Here is a 15,988-nt window from a genome sequence, read left to right as displayed (position 1 = left end):
TTCTGTTTTCAAACACCTCTCCAAGGTAATGATTCATTGAACCATAGAATAACTCAGGTTTGAAGAGAGCCCTGAACATCATCTTGTCTCACTCTCCTGCTCAAGGCAGGGTCCACCAGGTGAGGTTGTTCTAGGCCTCTGCCCAGCTTTGCATCATCCACAAAGGAGCTGAAAATGTGCTCCATGACATATTGAAGAGGCAGAATAAAGCCGTTGGACAGAGTTGGCTCAAGTACTCATCACTGAGGGATGCCACAAGAAACTGTCTGAACACAGGACTTTGTACCACTGATAATGTTTGGGTTTGGTCATGCTGCCAACTCCCCACCCATCACAACATCAACATCTGCATCCCAGATCTCACCAATCTGCTCTAAGGCACCACAGGAGACCATGTCCGGGGCCTTGCAAAACTCCACGTACTCATCATGCCTTTCTTTCCCCTGCCCAGACCAGAAAATTGAGAGAAAAAGCATTGCTCTAAGAACTTATTCCGACGCACAACTACTGAGGTGTAGTAGATGTTTGGAAAAACAAGAATGACTGTTAGGAATGAAACTAAAGAGCTTTAGTTCATCATCATCATCATTGAGAATAAGGAGTTCCCTGTTACTGTTACTAGTGACAGCACCACCATTCACAAACATCCTTCAGAGCATCTCCATTTTTCCTGGGCTCCAAAGCTCATCCTGCTCAGAGTTTGACAGGATTGCTGCAAACCCCTGTGACCCAAATCTCTACAACTGTCTCTGCTCAACAGCCTTTTACCCCAGGAAGGGGAAAACTGCCAATGCAGACACCAACCCAGTGCCCAACCTGCCTGGAGAGCCAGGACAGTTGTGCCACACAACAGCAGCCTCTGAGGGAAGCTGGAGGTGATGGGATTGAAATGGTTTCAACCCAAATCATAGAATCAGAGAATCATAGAATCATTTAGGCTGGAAAAGACCATTAAGAACATGGAGTCCAATCGTAAATCAAACACTGCCCAGTCCACCACTAAACCATATCCCAAAGCGCCACATCTCCACGTCTTTTAAAAACGTCCCGCAATGGAAGCTCCAGTCCTGAGCTGGCAGGACACCACTGGCTGCAGTTGGACATAAGATACTGGTCATGGCTGTGAGTTCAGCCCTCGCTGGCAGAATGTCTCACACCCTCACTGAGGAGGGCAGGGGGCTGGGAGATGGGAGTACGTTTCAGTTTCCAGATCCCAGCACAGAGCCCAAACCATCCTGCCCTTGGACTCTGGATCCCATTTCCTGAGATGCAAAGCTGGTGGGGCTTCTGAGGATAATCATGTTAAAGGCATCAATAATCCTTCAAGTGTTTGTGTAATATGTCTAGGAATGTCAGTCATATATGCTTATATTTACATATTTGTAAAATAGTACACTGCATCTGTGGTCAACCCTCTGGCAATGACAATTAAATAGGCATTTGCACTATAAGGTTTCATACCCCATCCACAAGCACACATCTAAGTGGTTCAGATGAAGGGTGTCTGGCAAACGTCACCCTTTGTGTCCCCAGGTGATGGACACTGCTCATGTGCCTCTGCAGAGAGTGGCAGGAGCTGGATCCCCTTCTGGGGACAGACTCCTTCCAGGAGAGACACAGACACAGGGGGAACTCATCAGGGCTTTACGGCATTTCACTTGGCATCAGTTTTGACATATTGGGTGCTGTCCTGTGACTGCCCTTTCTGCACAAATTGTAATAACTGATGGTCAAAATTGCTAATGCTGAACAAATCGAGTAGGATTCAATTGTATTATGCATATTGTTGTAAGCAGTAACTGCGGTTGTGCAAGTTTGATTATGTTTTGTAGAACCTTGTAGTAGTAGTTAAGCCAATGCCTGGATTGCCTGGATGGTGCCACAGATAACAGGACTCCCGGATGGTGCCACAGATAACAGGACTCCCGGATGGTGCCACAGGTAACAAAGTTCCAGAGACGGAAATTCCCAGCGTGTGAACGAGCGTATAACATATATAAGCACACACGAAAAGTTGAGTGGTGTGCCTGTTGGCGGAACTGAGCTTCCCCCAGTCACCCAGCGCTATTTTGCCTAATTACCGCTTGCTAAATAAAATCGATTGATTGACTCAGAATCGATTTATTGGCTCTTATTTATAACAAATGTGATCTGTGTGTGGCGCAGGAGCTTCCCGTCCACTTGCTCCTCCATTCAGTCAGGTGCTGCAAGAGAGGGACAGAGAAAGAAACAGTCAGGACCGGATTAACAACCTCGTCATCCCTGTCCCCAAACCTGCAGGCGGCCTAGGAGGCCTGATCTAAGTTTGGCTCTTACCCCTCTCTTTGCTGGAATCCTTCACTGCACAAATTTCTGTCATGAACACTCTCTGAAACAACTGATGTGTTCATAGTTCCCAGCCCAGCGTCCATTCCTAATGGTAGCTCAGCATTTCCCTTTGAAACCACACCTGAGTGCCATCCCGTCCTGAGCTACCTCAGCATTGCCCACTGCAGCCTCCCCGACGCCATCTCCTCCCTGAGCTCCCTCAGCCTTTCCCGCCAAAGCCTCCCCGATGTCCCCCCTCCCTGAGCTCCCTCAGCCTTTCCCGCCAAAGCCTCCCCGATGTCACCCCTCCCTGAGCTCCCTCAGCCTTTCCCGCCAAAGCCTCCCCGATGTCACCCCTCCCTGAGCTCCCTCAGCCTTTCCCGCCAAAGCCTCCCCGATGTCACCCCTCCCTGAGCTCCCTCAGCCTTTCCCGCCAAAGCCTCCCCGATGTCCCCCCTCCCTGAGGCCCCTCATCCTTTCCCGCCAAAGCCTCCCCGATGTCCCCCCCTCCCTGAGCTCCCTCAGCCTTTCCCGCCAAAGCCTCCCCGATGTCACCCCTCCCTGAGCTCCCTCAGCCTTTCCCGCCAAAGCCTCCCCGATGTCCCCCCTCCCTGAGCTCCCTCAGCCTTTCCCGCCCAAGCTCCTTCCGCGCCGTCCCGCCCTCAGGCTCCTCCGCCGCTCCCGCCGCTCCCCCCGTTCCCGGCCCCTCCCCGCGGCAGCGCCGCCCCCGCCCCTCGCGCCCCCTGGCGCCCCCACGGCGGCCCCGGCCCCGCCTGCGCCGCTCCCGACCCGGCGCTGCCCCCTCCCGCTCGCTTTCCTCCCTCTGCCCTGCGGCACCGCGGGCTCCCCCCTCCGCCCCACGGCCCCGCCCGAGCCCCGCGCAGCGCTCAGCCCGGGGCTCCCTTCCCTCACAGCCGCCCGCGTGTTTCCCCCTCGCCCCTTGCCCGGCCCGGGGCCGCGCTCTTGCGGCTGGCTGCCCCTCGCCTTCCTCCTGCCGAACCCAGCCCGTCCCTCCCCCTGCAGCCTCCCCCCTCAGCCGGGACCGGGGCGGCCCCGTCCAGTCTCCCCGCTGTCCGCCCGCCCCTCGCTCACCGCCGGCCCCGCCGCTCCTCGCGCGCTGCTCCCGCCGCCGCACCGCCGGCACGCGCTCCTCGGCCCGCGCGCTTCTGCAGCGTGGCCCCGCCCATCCCGCGCAGGAGCCAATCCCGTCCGCGCCCGCAACCGGGCCCCGCCCCCCCTCCCGGCCCGGAGCCGCCGGCGGCCGCAGAGCGGCGCTGTCCGCCCGCAGCGCGGCCCCGGCCCCGGCGGGTCAGCGGCAGCGGGGCCGGGAGCGCTCGGGCTGCGCCCGCCCGGGACGGCCCGGGACCGAGGGCTCCGCCGCTGCAGCCCGTTTCGTGCCGTTTGCACCCCGGCTTACACGGCTGCAGCCTTCCTGCTGCTGCAGCTCACACATCTTTCTTCCTTCTAACCGCACAGCAGGTCACACTCACAAACGTTCCGTGCTCGCTGGCATAAGAACATCTGCAGAAGAATCTACAAACATTACACAGATATACCACCGCCCACAGCTTTCTGAGCTTTCAGGCTAAAGTTCCTGCAGATATCCATGTTTCAATCAAACAGACACCACCAGCAGAGCTGCTGCCTCTGCCGTCTTTGCTCAGAAAGCAGTGACAACACCAGAAAACACATTGGCAGCCGGTGCTTTGACCAGTGAAGGTGGGATCTACAAAAATCTGATTAAACCAAACAGCCTGAGGTCTTTATCAAGCTGCACATCTGCCAGGAATGCTGAAATGCAAGAGTTTACTCCTGCACTATTCCACAATGGAACAGCCGCTTCATATCAAAAATTATCTCAAAGTTCCAAAACGGTAAACTAAAAAGCTGTCACTAGGTATTAGAAGACCACTACAAGACCTTGTTGCTTTTGAGTTAAATCATAATTTTTCAATAAACCAAAAGCCAAACAGTTTCTGCAGTCTGTTGCTCATCCTCCTGTTCATTCATTAGCACTGCAGCAATCAGTTGTTATACGACGTGTCAACAGAGGCGATTGAAAAACCCCAAACAAAACTTATTGAAGCCCACGGACCCCCCGCCCTCCCTGCCCCCCCTCACCCTGAGCCCCACGATCAGCACCTGGTGCGGGAGAGGAGCAGAACTCGACAGACAGAACCAGAAATGCGACTGCGGGGAGAAGGAAACACCAAGGCAGTTACAGCTTCCTTAACGTTCCAAATCTGATGTCTTCCAAACCAAAGCTTGCGAGCGGCGGAGGAAAAAGCTGAGACGACTCAATGTGAGTGACAGAGCATAGTTGACTGTATTGGTCCAGGGTACACATATTTATACAGATAACCTAGATAAAGCATCTTAGATACAGCATCCCAGATACAGGATCCTAAACACAGCAACCCAGATACACCATATCCGATACAGCATCCTAGACACAGCATCCCAGATACAGCATCACAGATGCAACATCCTAGATCCAGCATCCCAGATACAGCATCCTAGATACAGAATCCTAGACACAGCATCTGAGATACAGCATCCCGGATACAGCATCCTAGATCCAGCATCCTAGATACAGCATCCCGGATACAGCATCCTAGATCCAGCATCCTAGATACAGCATCCCAGATACAGCATGCCGGATACAGCATCCAAGATACAGGATCTTAAATACAGCATTCTAGATAGAGAATCCTAGAAACAGCATCCTAAATACAGCATCCCAGATTCAGCATCCTAGATAGAACATCCCAGATACAGGACCTCAGATACAGCATCCTAGATACAGCATCCTAGATACAGCATCCCAGATACAGCATCCAAGATACAGCATCCTAGAAAAAGAATCCCAGATATATCATCCCAGATACAACATCCTAGATACAGCATCCTAGATCCAGCATCCTAGATCCAGCATTCCAGATACAGCATCCCGGATAGAGCATCCCAGATACAGCATCCTATATACAGCATCTTAAATACAGCATCCTAGATACAGAATCCTAGAAACAGCATCCCAGATACAGGATCCCAGATACAGAATCCCAGATACAGCATTCAAGATACACCATCCCAGGTACAGCATCCTAGATACAGCATCAGAGATGCAGCATCCTAGATACAGCATCCCAGATACAGGATCCTAGATACAGCATCCCAGATACAGCATCCTAGATACAGGATCCCCGATACAGAATCCCAAATACAGCATCCCAGATACAGGATCCTAGATACAGCATCCCGGATGCAGGATCCCTGATACAGAATTCCAGATACATCATCCCAGGTACACCCTCCTAGATATAGCATCCAAAATACACCATCCTTGATACAACGTCCTGGGCCAGGATAAGAACGTCTGCACCACGACAGGTCAAAGCCCCCGCGGGGCAGCAGGAAGGAAGCTGCTGATCGAGGCCGTCGCTGCGGCACTTCTGTCAGTGCTCACGGGCCAGAGAGGAAAAGGCGACTCATTTGTTCTTGTCATTGCAGAACGAGCTCCCTGGGGTCGTGAATTACATCAGGCTGCAAGTGCTGAGCAACTGGGGCCACCCGGACTACACCTGCCTGTATCGGATCAGGGTGCACGGTGATCCGCCCAGAGATGGGGGAGACGTTCCTGTTTCTTCTATCAATAAATTCCATTAATGTTCACCCAGTCGAGTTCCCGTTTGCTTTGCCTGTGATGCTGCCTGGTCCTCCCTGAGCTCACTGGAGCTCCCCATCCTTCTCTCAACCACCAGCTTATGGGAGACTTCAGGAGCACACAGCAAGATTGTCACTGTTAGGGAAAATGGAAAACTCAGTCACAAACCTGCAGAAAGCCTGACATGCACACACTTGCTGCGACACAGGAACATCAGCAAGGCCCTGCCTGGACACCAGGGATTAAATTAATGGACAGGTTTCCTGTGCAGGAAGCAACTAAGGATCCACTGAATGGAATCATCTGTTGTTCCCTGTTTTCACAAGAGGCACATGCTGCTTCAGCTTCCATCTTTCAGTCTTTTGCCGATGAGAAAATGGAAGTGTGTGTTTTTGTAAGAAGGAAACCTTAATTGGAAAGTCAGTTCATGAACTTTTTTGCCTCTCTGGGCACCTATGGACTGAATAGCCCAGGAACTGTTACAGAGTGATGAGCAAAGCAGTCCCAGGACACTTAAGAGATCCCATAACCACACCAGTCTGTCTTTCCTTTTGACCTGAGCTCCCCAAGCCCCAAGGCAGGAGCAGGCAGGGCAGTCGTGCGCTCGGGTCGCACCAGGGAGGAGAGAGCAGGACCAGCGCTTGGCAGCCGGGGCTGGGAACAGCAATTTGTGGTCTGAGCTGGGGCTTAGTCCATGTGCAAGCCCAGCACGGGTCCAGATACCAAACTGAGGGTGTCGGTTCACCCCCGGTGCCACACACATGGCACCTTCTTCCATCGCCTCCTCCGATGAGCTGTTTTGCAGCCCCTTCCAGCTCAGCCCAGCTCAGACACCTGCACTCTGGCTCAGGGCTGCCTGGGGCTGGTGACCCTCGGGGCAGCAGCAGGAACCGCTCTGACCCTGGTTGTGGGGCTGTCCCTGGGCTGAGCCCTCGGGCCCAGGGCTGCTGAACTGGGACATGCTGGGGCCCAGGGGTGCTGAGGTCGACAGGTCCCCCCGTCAACTTTCCCATAGAGATCCACAGGGACCACAGAGACCCATAGAGACCCATAGAGATCGTAGCGACCCTTAGAGACCCATAGAGACCCTTAGAGACCCATAGAGACCATAGGGACCCATAGAGACCCATAGGGACCCATAGAGACCATAGGGACCCATAGAGACCATAGAGACCCATAGAGACCATAGGGACCCATAGAGACCATAGAGACCCACTCTCCCAGTGTTGCTGTTCTCCGTGGGGCAGTGTGGTGCTCAGCAGGCACAGCCAGAGCTGCTCCTGTGCCAGGAGAAGACTTCCCACAGAGCCTTGGCTGATGGTGACAGTTCCCACCAGCCGTCCCGCTCTGGAAGGTCCAGGTGCCACAGAGGGGACACTGACTGGTTGTCACTTGTCTTGCAGGAACAGGAAGCAAACTGTCGGGATTCTTGCCTCCCTGATAACCTTTCACGCTGGACTCTGTGTCCTGGAGCTCCGAGGACAAACTCTCAGGTGAGGCCGTACCCGTCGCAGTTCACACTGTCAGGATTCTTCTCTCCCTGATAACCATTGGCTCTGGAGTCCGTGTTTAAAGCTGCAGTGGCAAACTTCTCTGATTCCACGTGGGCTTTGTTGTGTTCAGCTGTAGACATTGGTTATTGTCCATAACCTTGCAGTTACTGTTTTGCCTGGACGCAAATTCCTTTCTTCTCAGTGAAGTGCAATATCGGCCTTATCTTGTAAGCGATCAGTGTAGTTTGTAGTTGCTTTTGGTAGATATGAGCAGCACTTTACAGCTTAAAATTTTAGCAAATACAGTTTACCAAGTAACATGAAGCAAAGAGTATATTAAAAATCATACCACCTTATGTGCATAAAGAATTGATTATATTTAGTGTGCCTCTACTTAAGGTAAATGATTAATATTAAACTTAAATTGGTCTCATCCACTGAGCTGTGAGTAGTAAAACCATTGCCATACAGCTCACTTATTTAGCAGGGAGAGCTCACAGTGGCTCATCCACGCTGTCGTATTTATGGAATGAAGTGATAGACTCGTAGTCACATTGCATACAGTAGGAAAAGTGTCTGAGACTTGTGCATTCACAAGTTACCGGCATTCAGTTGCTCTTCTGCTTCCCTGTGGGTCTCCTGGCAGGAGTTCTTGGCCTGGGTACGGCTCAGGCCCTTCCCTCCTCCGGAGCCTGGACCAAACTGCTGTGGGTTTGGCCGGGGGTGATTGGGGGATCGAGTGCATCTGCCACCCCTGGCAGCCCAGAGAGAACTGAGCCAGACAACGGGACTCCTTTCCGCAACATCCCCATAGATGGATGCTCCTGGAGCAAGGAGATGGCATTGAGTAGGTCTGTGACATCCCCACCATGCACCAGCCGCTGGGAAATGGAGCGGTGCAGCAGACTGTTCAAGACTGTGCTCAGAGCAATGGGTGCTGGAACTTCTAGAAACTGGGATGGAAATGTAGCAGCCATGTGCCCAGGGCTGAGCTGTCCTGAGCCTCCCAAGGGGACCTCCTGACCCTCCCCACCCAGGCACAGGGTCACAGTGGTGCCCTTTGTGACCTCACTTGGTGACACCCACTGCCCCGCATGTGATCGGTGCAGCTGCGGGCCCAGCCCACACTGTCCGACAGGACGGTGACAGGACAGGGTGCGAGCACGGAGCTGGCGAGAGCCCCGAGCGTAGCCCACGTCTGTCAGAGAACCAGAGAATCTTCTTGGTTGGAAGTGACCCTTACGATCATCGAGTCCAACCACAGCCCAGCTCTGGCTGCCCCCGGCAGACTTGGAGCAAGGAGCTCCTGAGCTCACGTCTTTCCCCGACGAGGAGCACACGGGCGCATCCCACACCCTTCACCGCTGCCTCTGGCAGAGCTGCAATACCGAGGCATTTTGACAAAGCGTCCGCCTTCCCCATTTTTCGTCCTTTCCTTTGTCTGAAAAATGGCAGGAAGACCCCCCATCCGCCCTAGGCTGGCCTGGCAGGAGAGACCCCCCAGCCGCCCCAGGGTGGCCTGGCAGGAGGAGGTTGGGGCTCCCCAGGAGGTCACATCTCCACCGCAGCCCAACCAGGTGGATGTGGCACAGCCACTGCAGATCGGTGAGTGAGGGGCCCTGGTTGTTGGGCAGGGTGGGGCCCAGCGATCGCTCCCCGCTCGACACCAGGGTCACGGTTCCCCACACGCTGGCAGGGGGTTCCATGGGTGGTGATTATGCTGCCTGAAGCCCAGGGCTGCTCGGAGCTGGGAGCCGGCCCCAGCACAGCCTCTGCGGGCAGAGGGGACCCAGCTCCTGCTGCAGGGCACGGGCAGCGAGAGGCAGCTGGGCGGGCAGGAGGCAGCCGTGCTGCGGGACGGGGACCTTTCCTGCCCGTCTGAAGCGAGTTCCTCACCCGCTGCACTGGGCGCTTTCCCCGTCCTGCCTGGCTCCAGCATCGCAGCCCGTCTGCTGGGCACCCTTGCAGCCCTGACACGCACGGGGAGACTGTGCCGGGGCAGCGGGCACTGGGATGGACATGGGGCAGAGCTCCTTCTGCTCTGTCCTGCCTGCAAACCCTCTCTGCAGCCCTCCCTGCTCTCCTCCTTTATTAGATGCTGGCTGGTTACCTGTCTACCAATTCGAAAGGACACGGGTGGACTCCATCATGTCCTTTGTCAGCAGCCCAGAAAAGGTAACCATGGCCGTTTGGAAGGCGGCTGAGCCGGTGTCTGCTGACAGGGGCTCTGCTGCGGGTGCTGGAGGGTGCTGGCTGGGCAGAGCTGCCTCTCCCAGGGCGCTAATTGGCACTGCACCCCCATGCTGTGGTGCCGCTGGCTGTGTGTCCCCATCTCACACTCCCTGTTTGTCTCTCTGTCCCCTGGCTGCCAGGAGGAGAGCCAGAAGATTCCGTTTCTTCAGAACATTTGTGACCTGTGCTACAACAGCAAGCGCCACGGCCCTCCACAGGGCCTAGATCTCTTCTGCCAGAGATATGGTCTGGCAGAGAATATCAAGGTGAGGGGATACATGGCGTCTCTGGGGAAGGGGGCGATGCCCCCGGCACCCTGTGAGGACAGCGCTGGGCAGGGCCAGGGGCTGGTGGCACTGGGTGCTGGCAGCTGCAGGTCCCATCCCGGCTGTGCTCTGCAGGTGCTGCTGGAAGAGGAGCCCAGAAACAAACTGCGCACGGCGGTGCGGTGGAACGCCATGCTTGCCATTGCCGAACTGAGGTACCTGCCCATCCCTCCCGGGGACGCCTGCACGAGGCCTCGAGGCACTGCTCCAAATACCCAAGTGTGACTGGCTCCTCTCTCTTTGCAGCGCAGTGGAGAGGGCGCTGGAGGGCAAGGAGGCAAGCCTCCTCCAAGCCTGCTTCTCTAGTGTCTTCTTGCTTCCTCCAGAAGAGAAAATGCAGGATATGGGCCGTTATCTCTTCTTAAAAGTAAGTGCTTGGTGAACTGCAGGACCCAACAGTCCCTCTGGCTGCTCCCTGTTCACCCCATGGTGATATATAACCAGAAAGACAAGGCAGGGTTGGTCTCAGCTCTGCTTTCACACCCTCATGCCTTCATCTGCTGACAGTTGGCCTGGCCACATCCAGTGCCAATTGCTGCTCTGCCCGTAGCAGATTATTTGCCCCTGAGTCTCTCCCAGACACAGAAAATCAGCACAGGAGTTGCCTCTTGGCACTGAGAGTTCATATCAGTCCCCCGTGTGTGAAACAGATGGCAGGAAACACGGCCAAAACTCCTTGTCTCCTTGCAGACCATGGAAGCCATGGACAACATGCTGCAGGCATTGGTGCTCGGCTCTTCAGCCTCCAGAGTCAGCGAGCTGCTCCAGAATATCTTCCAGGTCTGGCGTGTGCAAAGAGTGGGCTTCACAAGGGCTGTTCCTCACCCTGGGGATGGGGTGTCCCCTCTGGAGTGGACAGTCCTACCCCGTGCCGTGCAGAGAGCGCTGCTGGGAGGGTGCCCACCTCCCCGGGGAACCAGGGGCTGCCCGCCAGGCTCTTCTGCAGCACAGTGGCCGCAGAGGGTGACATCTGCCTCCCTGCCTGGCCACAGGGCTGGCCCAGGGCATTTGTTCCAAGCCTGCCAGGGGCCTGAGGGCCAGAACCCCACTACAGGCTTTGCCTGAGAACAGAGTCCAGCCCAGGAGTTGAGTGGTGCTACTTCTGCTGGAGCGGTGGCTGCTCCCAGGGCTCACCAGCAGCTTCTCTCTTCCCAGATGCTCTTGACCTTCACCACCTCTGAGAGAGAATGTGTGCAGGAGAGGGCTGTGGGGAGGATTGAGAAGATGAGCTCTGCGCTATTCAGACATCCCACACTGGCGGTAAGGAGCCAGGCACCCTCCAGCCAGGCCGTCTCCCCATCCCTGCACCCCAGAGCAGCCTGCAGCTGCCCCATGCGGGGCTGCTGCCCAGGCAGCTGCTTTGGGAGCTGTGGCCGGCACGGGCCTGCAAAGCCCTGACTACCCACAGAGCCAGCCCTGGACACACGCTTGGGTTCCGGGCTTTGGCACCAGTGTCCCAGCAGCAGCCCCAGTCCTCCTGGCCACCAGCAAGCCCTGGTTCACGGCAGGGCCAGCACCCTGTGCCCATGAGTCCGACCCTCCTCCCTCACTCCAGGGCCTCTGTTCTCATCCTCCCCGTGCAGTCACTGCCACCCCTGCTGCCAGCTTTGCTGCGGGCTCTGCCACCAGCACTGTCGGGTGTCTCTGCAGGGCTGCTGGCACTGCCTGGCCAAGCAGCAGCATCAGGGCGCTCGGTGTGATTTGGCTTCATTTCCTTCTTTTCTTTCCTTCCTCCCATAGTCCTGTGCGAGATACCTCAGAACTTCTGAAAGGACAGACATCGTCCTTGTGTTCATCGAGGCGATGAGAGACTCCAGCATCTTTGACAAGAAGCGGGCAACAGACTTGCTGGACATGGTCATGGAATTCCCTGACTTCTGGCTGGCGGATGTAAGTGGCCAGTGGATGTAAGTGGCCAGTGGCTGGATTGCCCTGCCAGGCTTCAGCCCTGTCAGGCCTTGTTCCTTCCTCCATCCCTACCCCCCAACCCCTGGTGTCTCAGGAATCTGAAGCCACATGAAGGTGGCAGAGAGGAATGGGAAGGACAGCTGAGGAAGTGGCTGCACTCAGTGACAGCGCCATCCTCACCTTATCTCCTCCAGCTGCCAAAGATCATGAGATGCATCCACAAAAACCTGGACAGCATCAACACAGCACCAGCTCGGCAGAGCGTGGCGTCCCTGCTTCTGCTCATGGCTGACAGGAGACCTGGGAAGGTGCTCACAACGCTGCTGAGGATTGCTCCACCAGGAGACAGGTACTGGCCCCAAAAGCCATGGGGACTTGTTCACTGTGGGGAGAGGGGCACAGAGCCAAGGAACCCTGCAGGACACCCCCGAGGAGCAGGACCCTCCATCCCACCACATTTTCCAGCGCTGGGGGTCAGCCAGGCCCACAGCAGCCACAGCTGAGCAAGACAGCCCAGAGCCCCCCATTGCACTCCTGCCAGCCCCACGGGAGCAGCAGCTCAGCCTCTGCTGCTGCCCAGGGCATCCCAAGCGTCCTGCAGCGCGGAGCCGGACACGCTGCTGTGGCCCAGGCTGCCCTGCTGACAGAGCGCTCTCTCGCAGGACTGCCCTGGACATGTGGGACATGATGATCTCCACACCCCGGCCTCTGAAGAAGATCTTAAAAAACTTGCGCAAAAGACTTCTCGTCATAGACTCCATGTTTCCCGCAGGCGCCATCAGTGGGTCAGAAAGTCCTGACATGGTGAGCGGGGCGGTGTCAAGCGAGCCATGTTGGCAGGTGGGGCTGGGGCATTGGGTGAGGTGGTGGCTTGGCCTTGGCTGGGGGTCAGGCAGTGGGTGAGAGCTCCACACGCCCTCCCTGCCGTGCTGGGGCCTGATAGCTGCCTGGGGAGCTTTCCAGGCACGGAGTCTCTCCAAGACATCTGCCCATGGGGGCCTGTGGGAAAAGGGGACGGCTGAGCAGGACACAGGGAGTCATTGCTTTTCAACCCTCCCTGCCCTGGCCCTGCTCTCCTGTATCTCCGTGGCTGTGCCCATGGCCACCACCTGCCAGGAGGCTGCCACAGAGATTCCTGTGCCACCACCTGCCATGAAGCTGGACAGGAGGCTGGTACTCAGTGACTGGCTTTTTTGCCAGGGTGGTCTTTGATCCTTTCACAAAAATGAAACTGTTTTTCATACAGGCAAGAAAAATACAGTCCCTCCTACCACAAGTTGTGGGGTTGCTCGACTACAGCAACACAGAAGTGAAAAGGAGAGTCCTGACATTCTTCTGCAGCGTGATGGGACACCTGAAGAGCGAAGAGGCCAGACCCACTGTCGAGCAGCTGGAGGAAAAGCTCCTGCCCCTCTTTGATGATGTAAGGCTGATGACGGAGACTGAGCCCTGGGGGTGGGCAGCCTGCAGTGACAGCTGCCCTTCAGCCCAGCCCCGTGGACAGCACTGGGAGCAGGCTCTGCTCCCCTGGGCTCTCGTGGGATGGCTTCTGGGCTTCTGCACAACCTGACCCTGGAGCATCTCCCCTCACGTCAGCCCCGATACTGCCCCTGCTCACCACGGGCAGAGAGCTGCTGGGATTGAAGTCCGGCTTTCCTCCTTCCTCCCAGGAGTCCAGCCAGCTGCGAGAGCTCTCCATCTGCCTCTTCAGAGAGCGGGTGAAGTCAGTGATGGTGCACGACAAGAAGAGGATTAAGAGCTACGTGCACCGTGCACTGCTCCCCCTCTTCTTTCGTTTGAGCGATCAGAACAACAACGTGGCCAAGGTACAGATTTCCACGCTGAGCACTGAGGCAGAGAGGGGTGTGCTGACAGCAGACAGGTGGCCTGGGCACCAGGGGACAGGGCTGCTGGCAACTGGCAGCCTCCTCCAGCCCATAGGAAGGGTCCTTACAGACCCAGCACGAGTAGCGGTAGAGAAGCTGCCATGGCCATTTCCACCACCTGCCATAGCTGGTCTCACAGGGCTCAGCAGCAGCCTGTGGCCACCGAGGCCTGAACCGGCGCATCCCTACGGGCTCCTCAGCTGTCGCTGCAGGTGCGGGGTCTCGAGCTTTGAGCCTCAGTCCCTGTCCCCCAGGGCTGTGCCCGAGAGAGCCCCAGATGTTTGGGCCAGGGCATGTCGCTGCCCCCAAAGGGCAGGTGTTCCAGAAACAAGGCCAAGAATGGGGGGACGCTACGTCTCCTTATGCAGACTGTGGGTGCCATGTCCCAGCTTCTGCTGTTCCGCAGGCCGCCAGGGAAGCCCTCCTTGGTGCAGCAGAGCTCCTGAAATGGAAGCAGCTCAGACACCTAGTGCGGACTCAGCAGACATGGAGGATTGGAGAGAGCTTGGTGAGAACAGCGAAGGCCCAGGCTGACTGAGGGCTGTCCCACATGTCTGGGCTGTGGGCTCTGCAGATGTGCCTCGCCCGCCCTGCTGCAGCCCCAAGCTGCACCCTTGTTCCCTGTCCTCAAGAACAGAGCCCCCAAGGGCTCTTCCCTCTGCCCCAGGCCTGGCGGGAAGGAGGACTCTCAGCACCCCTGGGACCACTCTGCTTGTGTCTGTCTCTCAGTCTCAGCCCAACAGGGCTACTGGCTGGGGGGCAGGAGTGGCCTGCGGGGAAAGGGAAACCTGGGTTACTGGGAGGAGGGACTGGTCCAGCCAGCTCGGGGTGGGCTGCAGACAGTGACATGCTCACACCCTTGTGCTCTCTCCAGCTGGAGCAGAACAGGAGCAGGGCTCAAGAGTTCTTGAGCCAGAGCCTGCCATACCTGAGGGATGCTCAGGCCAGCTTGCGAGAGGCGGCCGTGAGGTTCATCGGTGAGTCACAGCCCCAGGGTCCCTCTCTTGGCAGCCTGGCCCCAGTCCCCACTGCTGCCCTGGCACAAGGAGCAGCCCTGTGGCTTCAGAACCCCAGCTGCCCCGTGCAGGGCCTTGGCCTCCCCTCCCAGCCCTGCCCACGCAGGCGGGCTAGGTGGCTGCCTTGCTCAGTCCCGCTATGTCAGCTCTGGGGTATCCCCTGGGGCCAGCTCTGATGAGGGGGAGGGAACAGGGGTCTGATGGAACTCTGTGCCCAGGGCTGGCTGCGCGGCCCCTGAGGGACCGAAGGGAGGAGGAGAAGCTGGCTGAGATCTGCAGTGGTGAGTAGGGAGCCTGGTCAGGAGGGGATGCCTGGGTGTCTCTGCAGATGTGGGAGATCATCTGGGCTCTGCTTCTTTCTGTTGCAGCCCTTCGGCCCTTGGAGACGGACAGTAAACCCTTCGTCCGCTCCCTCGCTGCTCAGACCATTGCCATCCTGAGCAGTCCAAGGGAGCAGCCACAATCACGATGGGCCCTGCAAGCCCTGTGCTGCTGGCGTCGCTGACCCAGGTGGAGGAGCAGCTCTGCTTGCGGAAAAATGGCTGGATTTTAATAAAGAGCCCTTCTTGAAGTTGGGTTGGATGTCTGGCTTTTCCAAGGACCCCAGAACCTCTCTGATTGCTGTGGCACTTTTGAGAGCACAGCCCGGCATCATGGGCAAGGGTGACGTAGCAGACAGGAGCACTTGCAAAGAGGTTGTCCAGGGCAGCTGAGATGAATCTCACTGGGCCAGTGGGGTTTGTTCCTGGAGTCACACACAGAAACGTCAGGGTCTGTCAGGCATCCACATCTGAGCTGGCATCCTGGACTCCTTCTGCACCCAGGGATGTTCAGAGCCAGAGTCTGTCCCTTTTACACACAGAGGCAGGAGCCACAGTGTCTGTCTGGCCTTCTGTTGCCACTGCCAAGGGTTGGGAGGCACCTCAGCCCTGTGGTGTGTCACCCTGCTCTGCACTCAGCTGAGATGTCCCACGCCATGAGGAATGGACATGGGGACATTGGTTAAAGGAACCACAACCCAGTGCTGATTTTAGGCAGTTTGCACGGGATTTGAGGCAGTTTGCTGGGGGAAATCCCATGGGCAAGACTGCTTGAAGGAAAAGGGGCCCAAGATAGCTGGATTGCATTCAGAGATTGCTTCTTCCATGCTCAGGAT

General features: G+C 56.8%; 1 protein-coding gene across 1 annotated transcript; it reads left to right on the top strand.

Annotated features, from left to right (window-relative positions):
* Positions 1 to 8,912: 8,912 nt before the first annotated feature.
* LOC135577701 (uncharacterized) lies at positions 8,913 to 12,574 on the top strand. Its single transcript, XM_065047822.1, has 10 exons — positions 8,913 to 9,069; positions 9,560 to 9,639; positions 9,837 to 9,962; positions 10,098 to 10,177; positions 10,269 to 10,389; positions 10,713 to 10,802; positions 11,178 to 11,282; positions 11,763 to 11,912; positions 12,125 to 12,279; positions 12,562 to 12,574. The coding sequence occupies exons 1-10, from the start codon at positions 8,913 to 8,915 to the stop codon at positions 12,572 to 12,574; spliced, it is 1,077 nt and encodes a 358-aa protein (XP_064903894.1).
* The last annotated feature ends 3,414 nt before the right edge of the window (positions 12,575 to 15,988 follow it).

This window comes from Columba livia, unplaced genomic scaffold, assembly GCF_036013475.1.
Source record: "Columba livia isolate bColLiv1 breed racing homer unplaced genomic scaffold, bColLiv1.pat.W.v2 Scaffold_134, whole genome shotgun sequence".
In the NCBI taxonomy this organism is placed as follows: domain Eukaryota; kingdom Metazoa; phylum Chordata; class Aves; order Columbiformes; family Columbidae; genus Columba; species Columba livia.
Note: the sequence above shows the minus strand (reverse complement) of the source record. Positions and strands in the feature narration are given on the sequence as shown.

What these genes read in the sequence shown, in the direction of transcription:
- LOC135577701 (XM_065047822.1), top strand. Translation starts at nt 8,913, where the DNA reads ATGGCAGGAAGACCCCCCATCCGCCCTAGGCTGGCCTGGCAGGAGAGA. An exon ending in GGCACAGCCACTGCAGATCG is followed by an intron (nt 9,070 to 9,559) that starts GTGAGTGAGGGG and finishes CTCCTTTATTAG; the next exon opens with ATGCTGGCTGGTTACCTGTC. An exon ending in GCCGTTATCTCTTCTTAAAA is followed by an intron (nt 10,390 to 10,712) that starts GTAAGTGCTTGG and finishes GTCTCCTTGCAG; the next exon opens with ACCATGGAAGCCATGGACAA.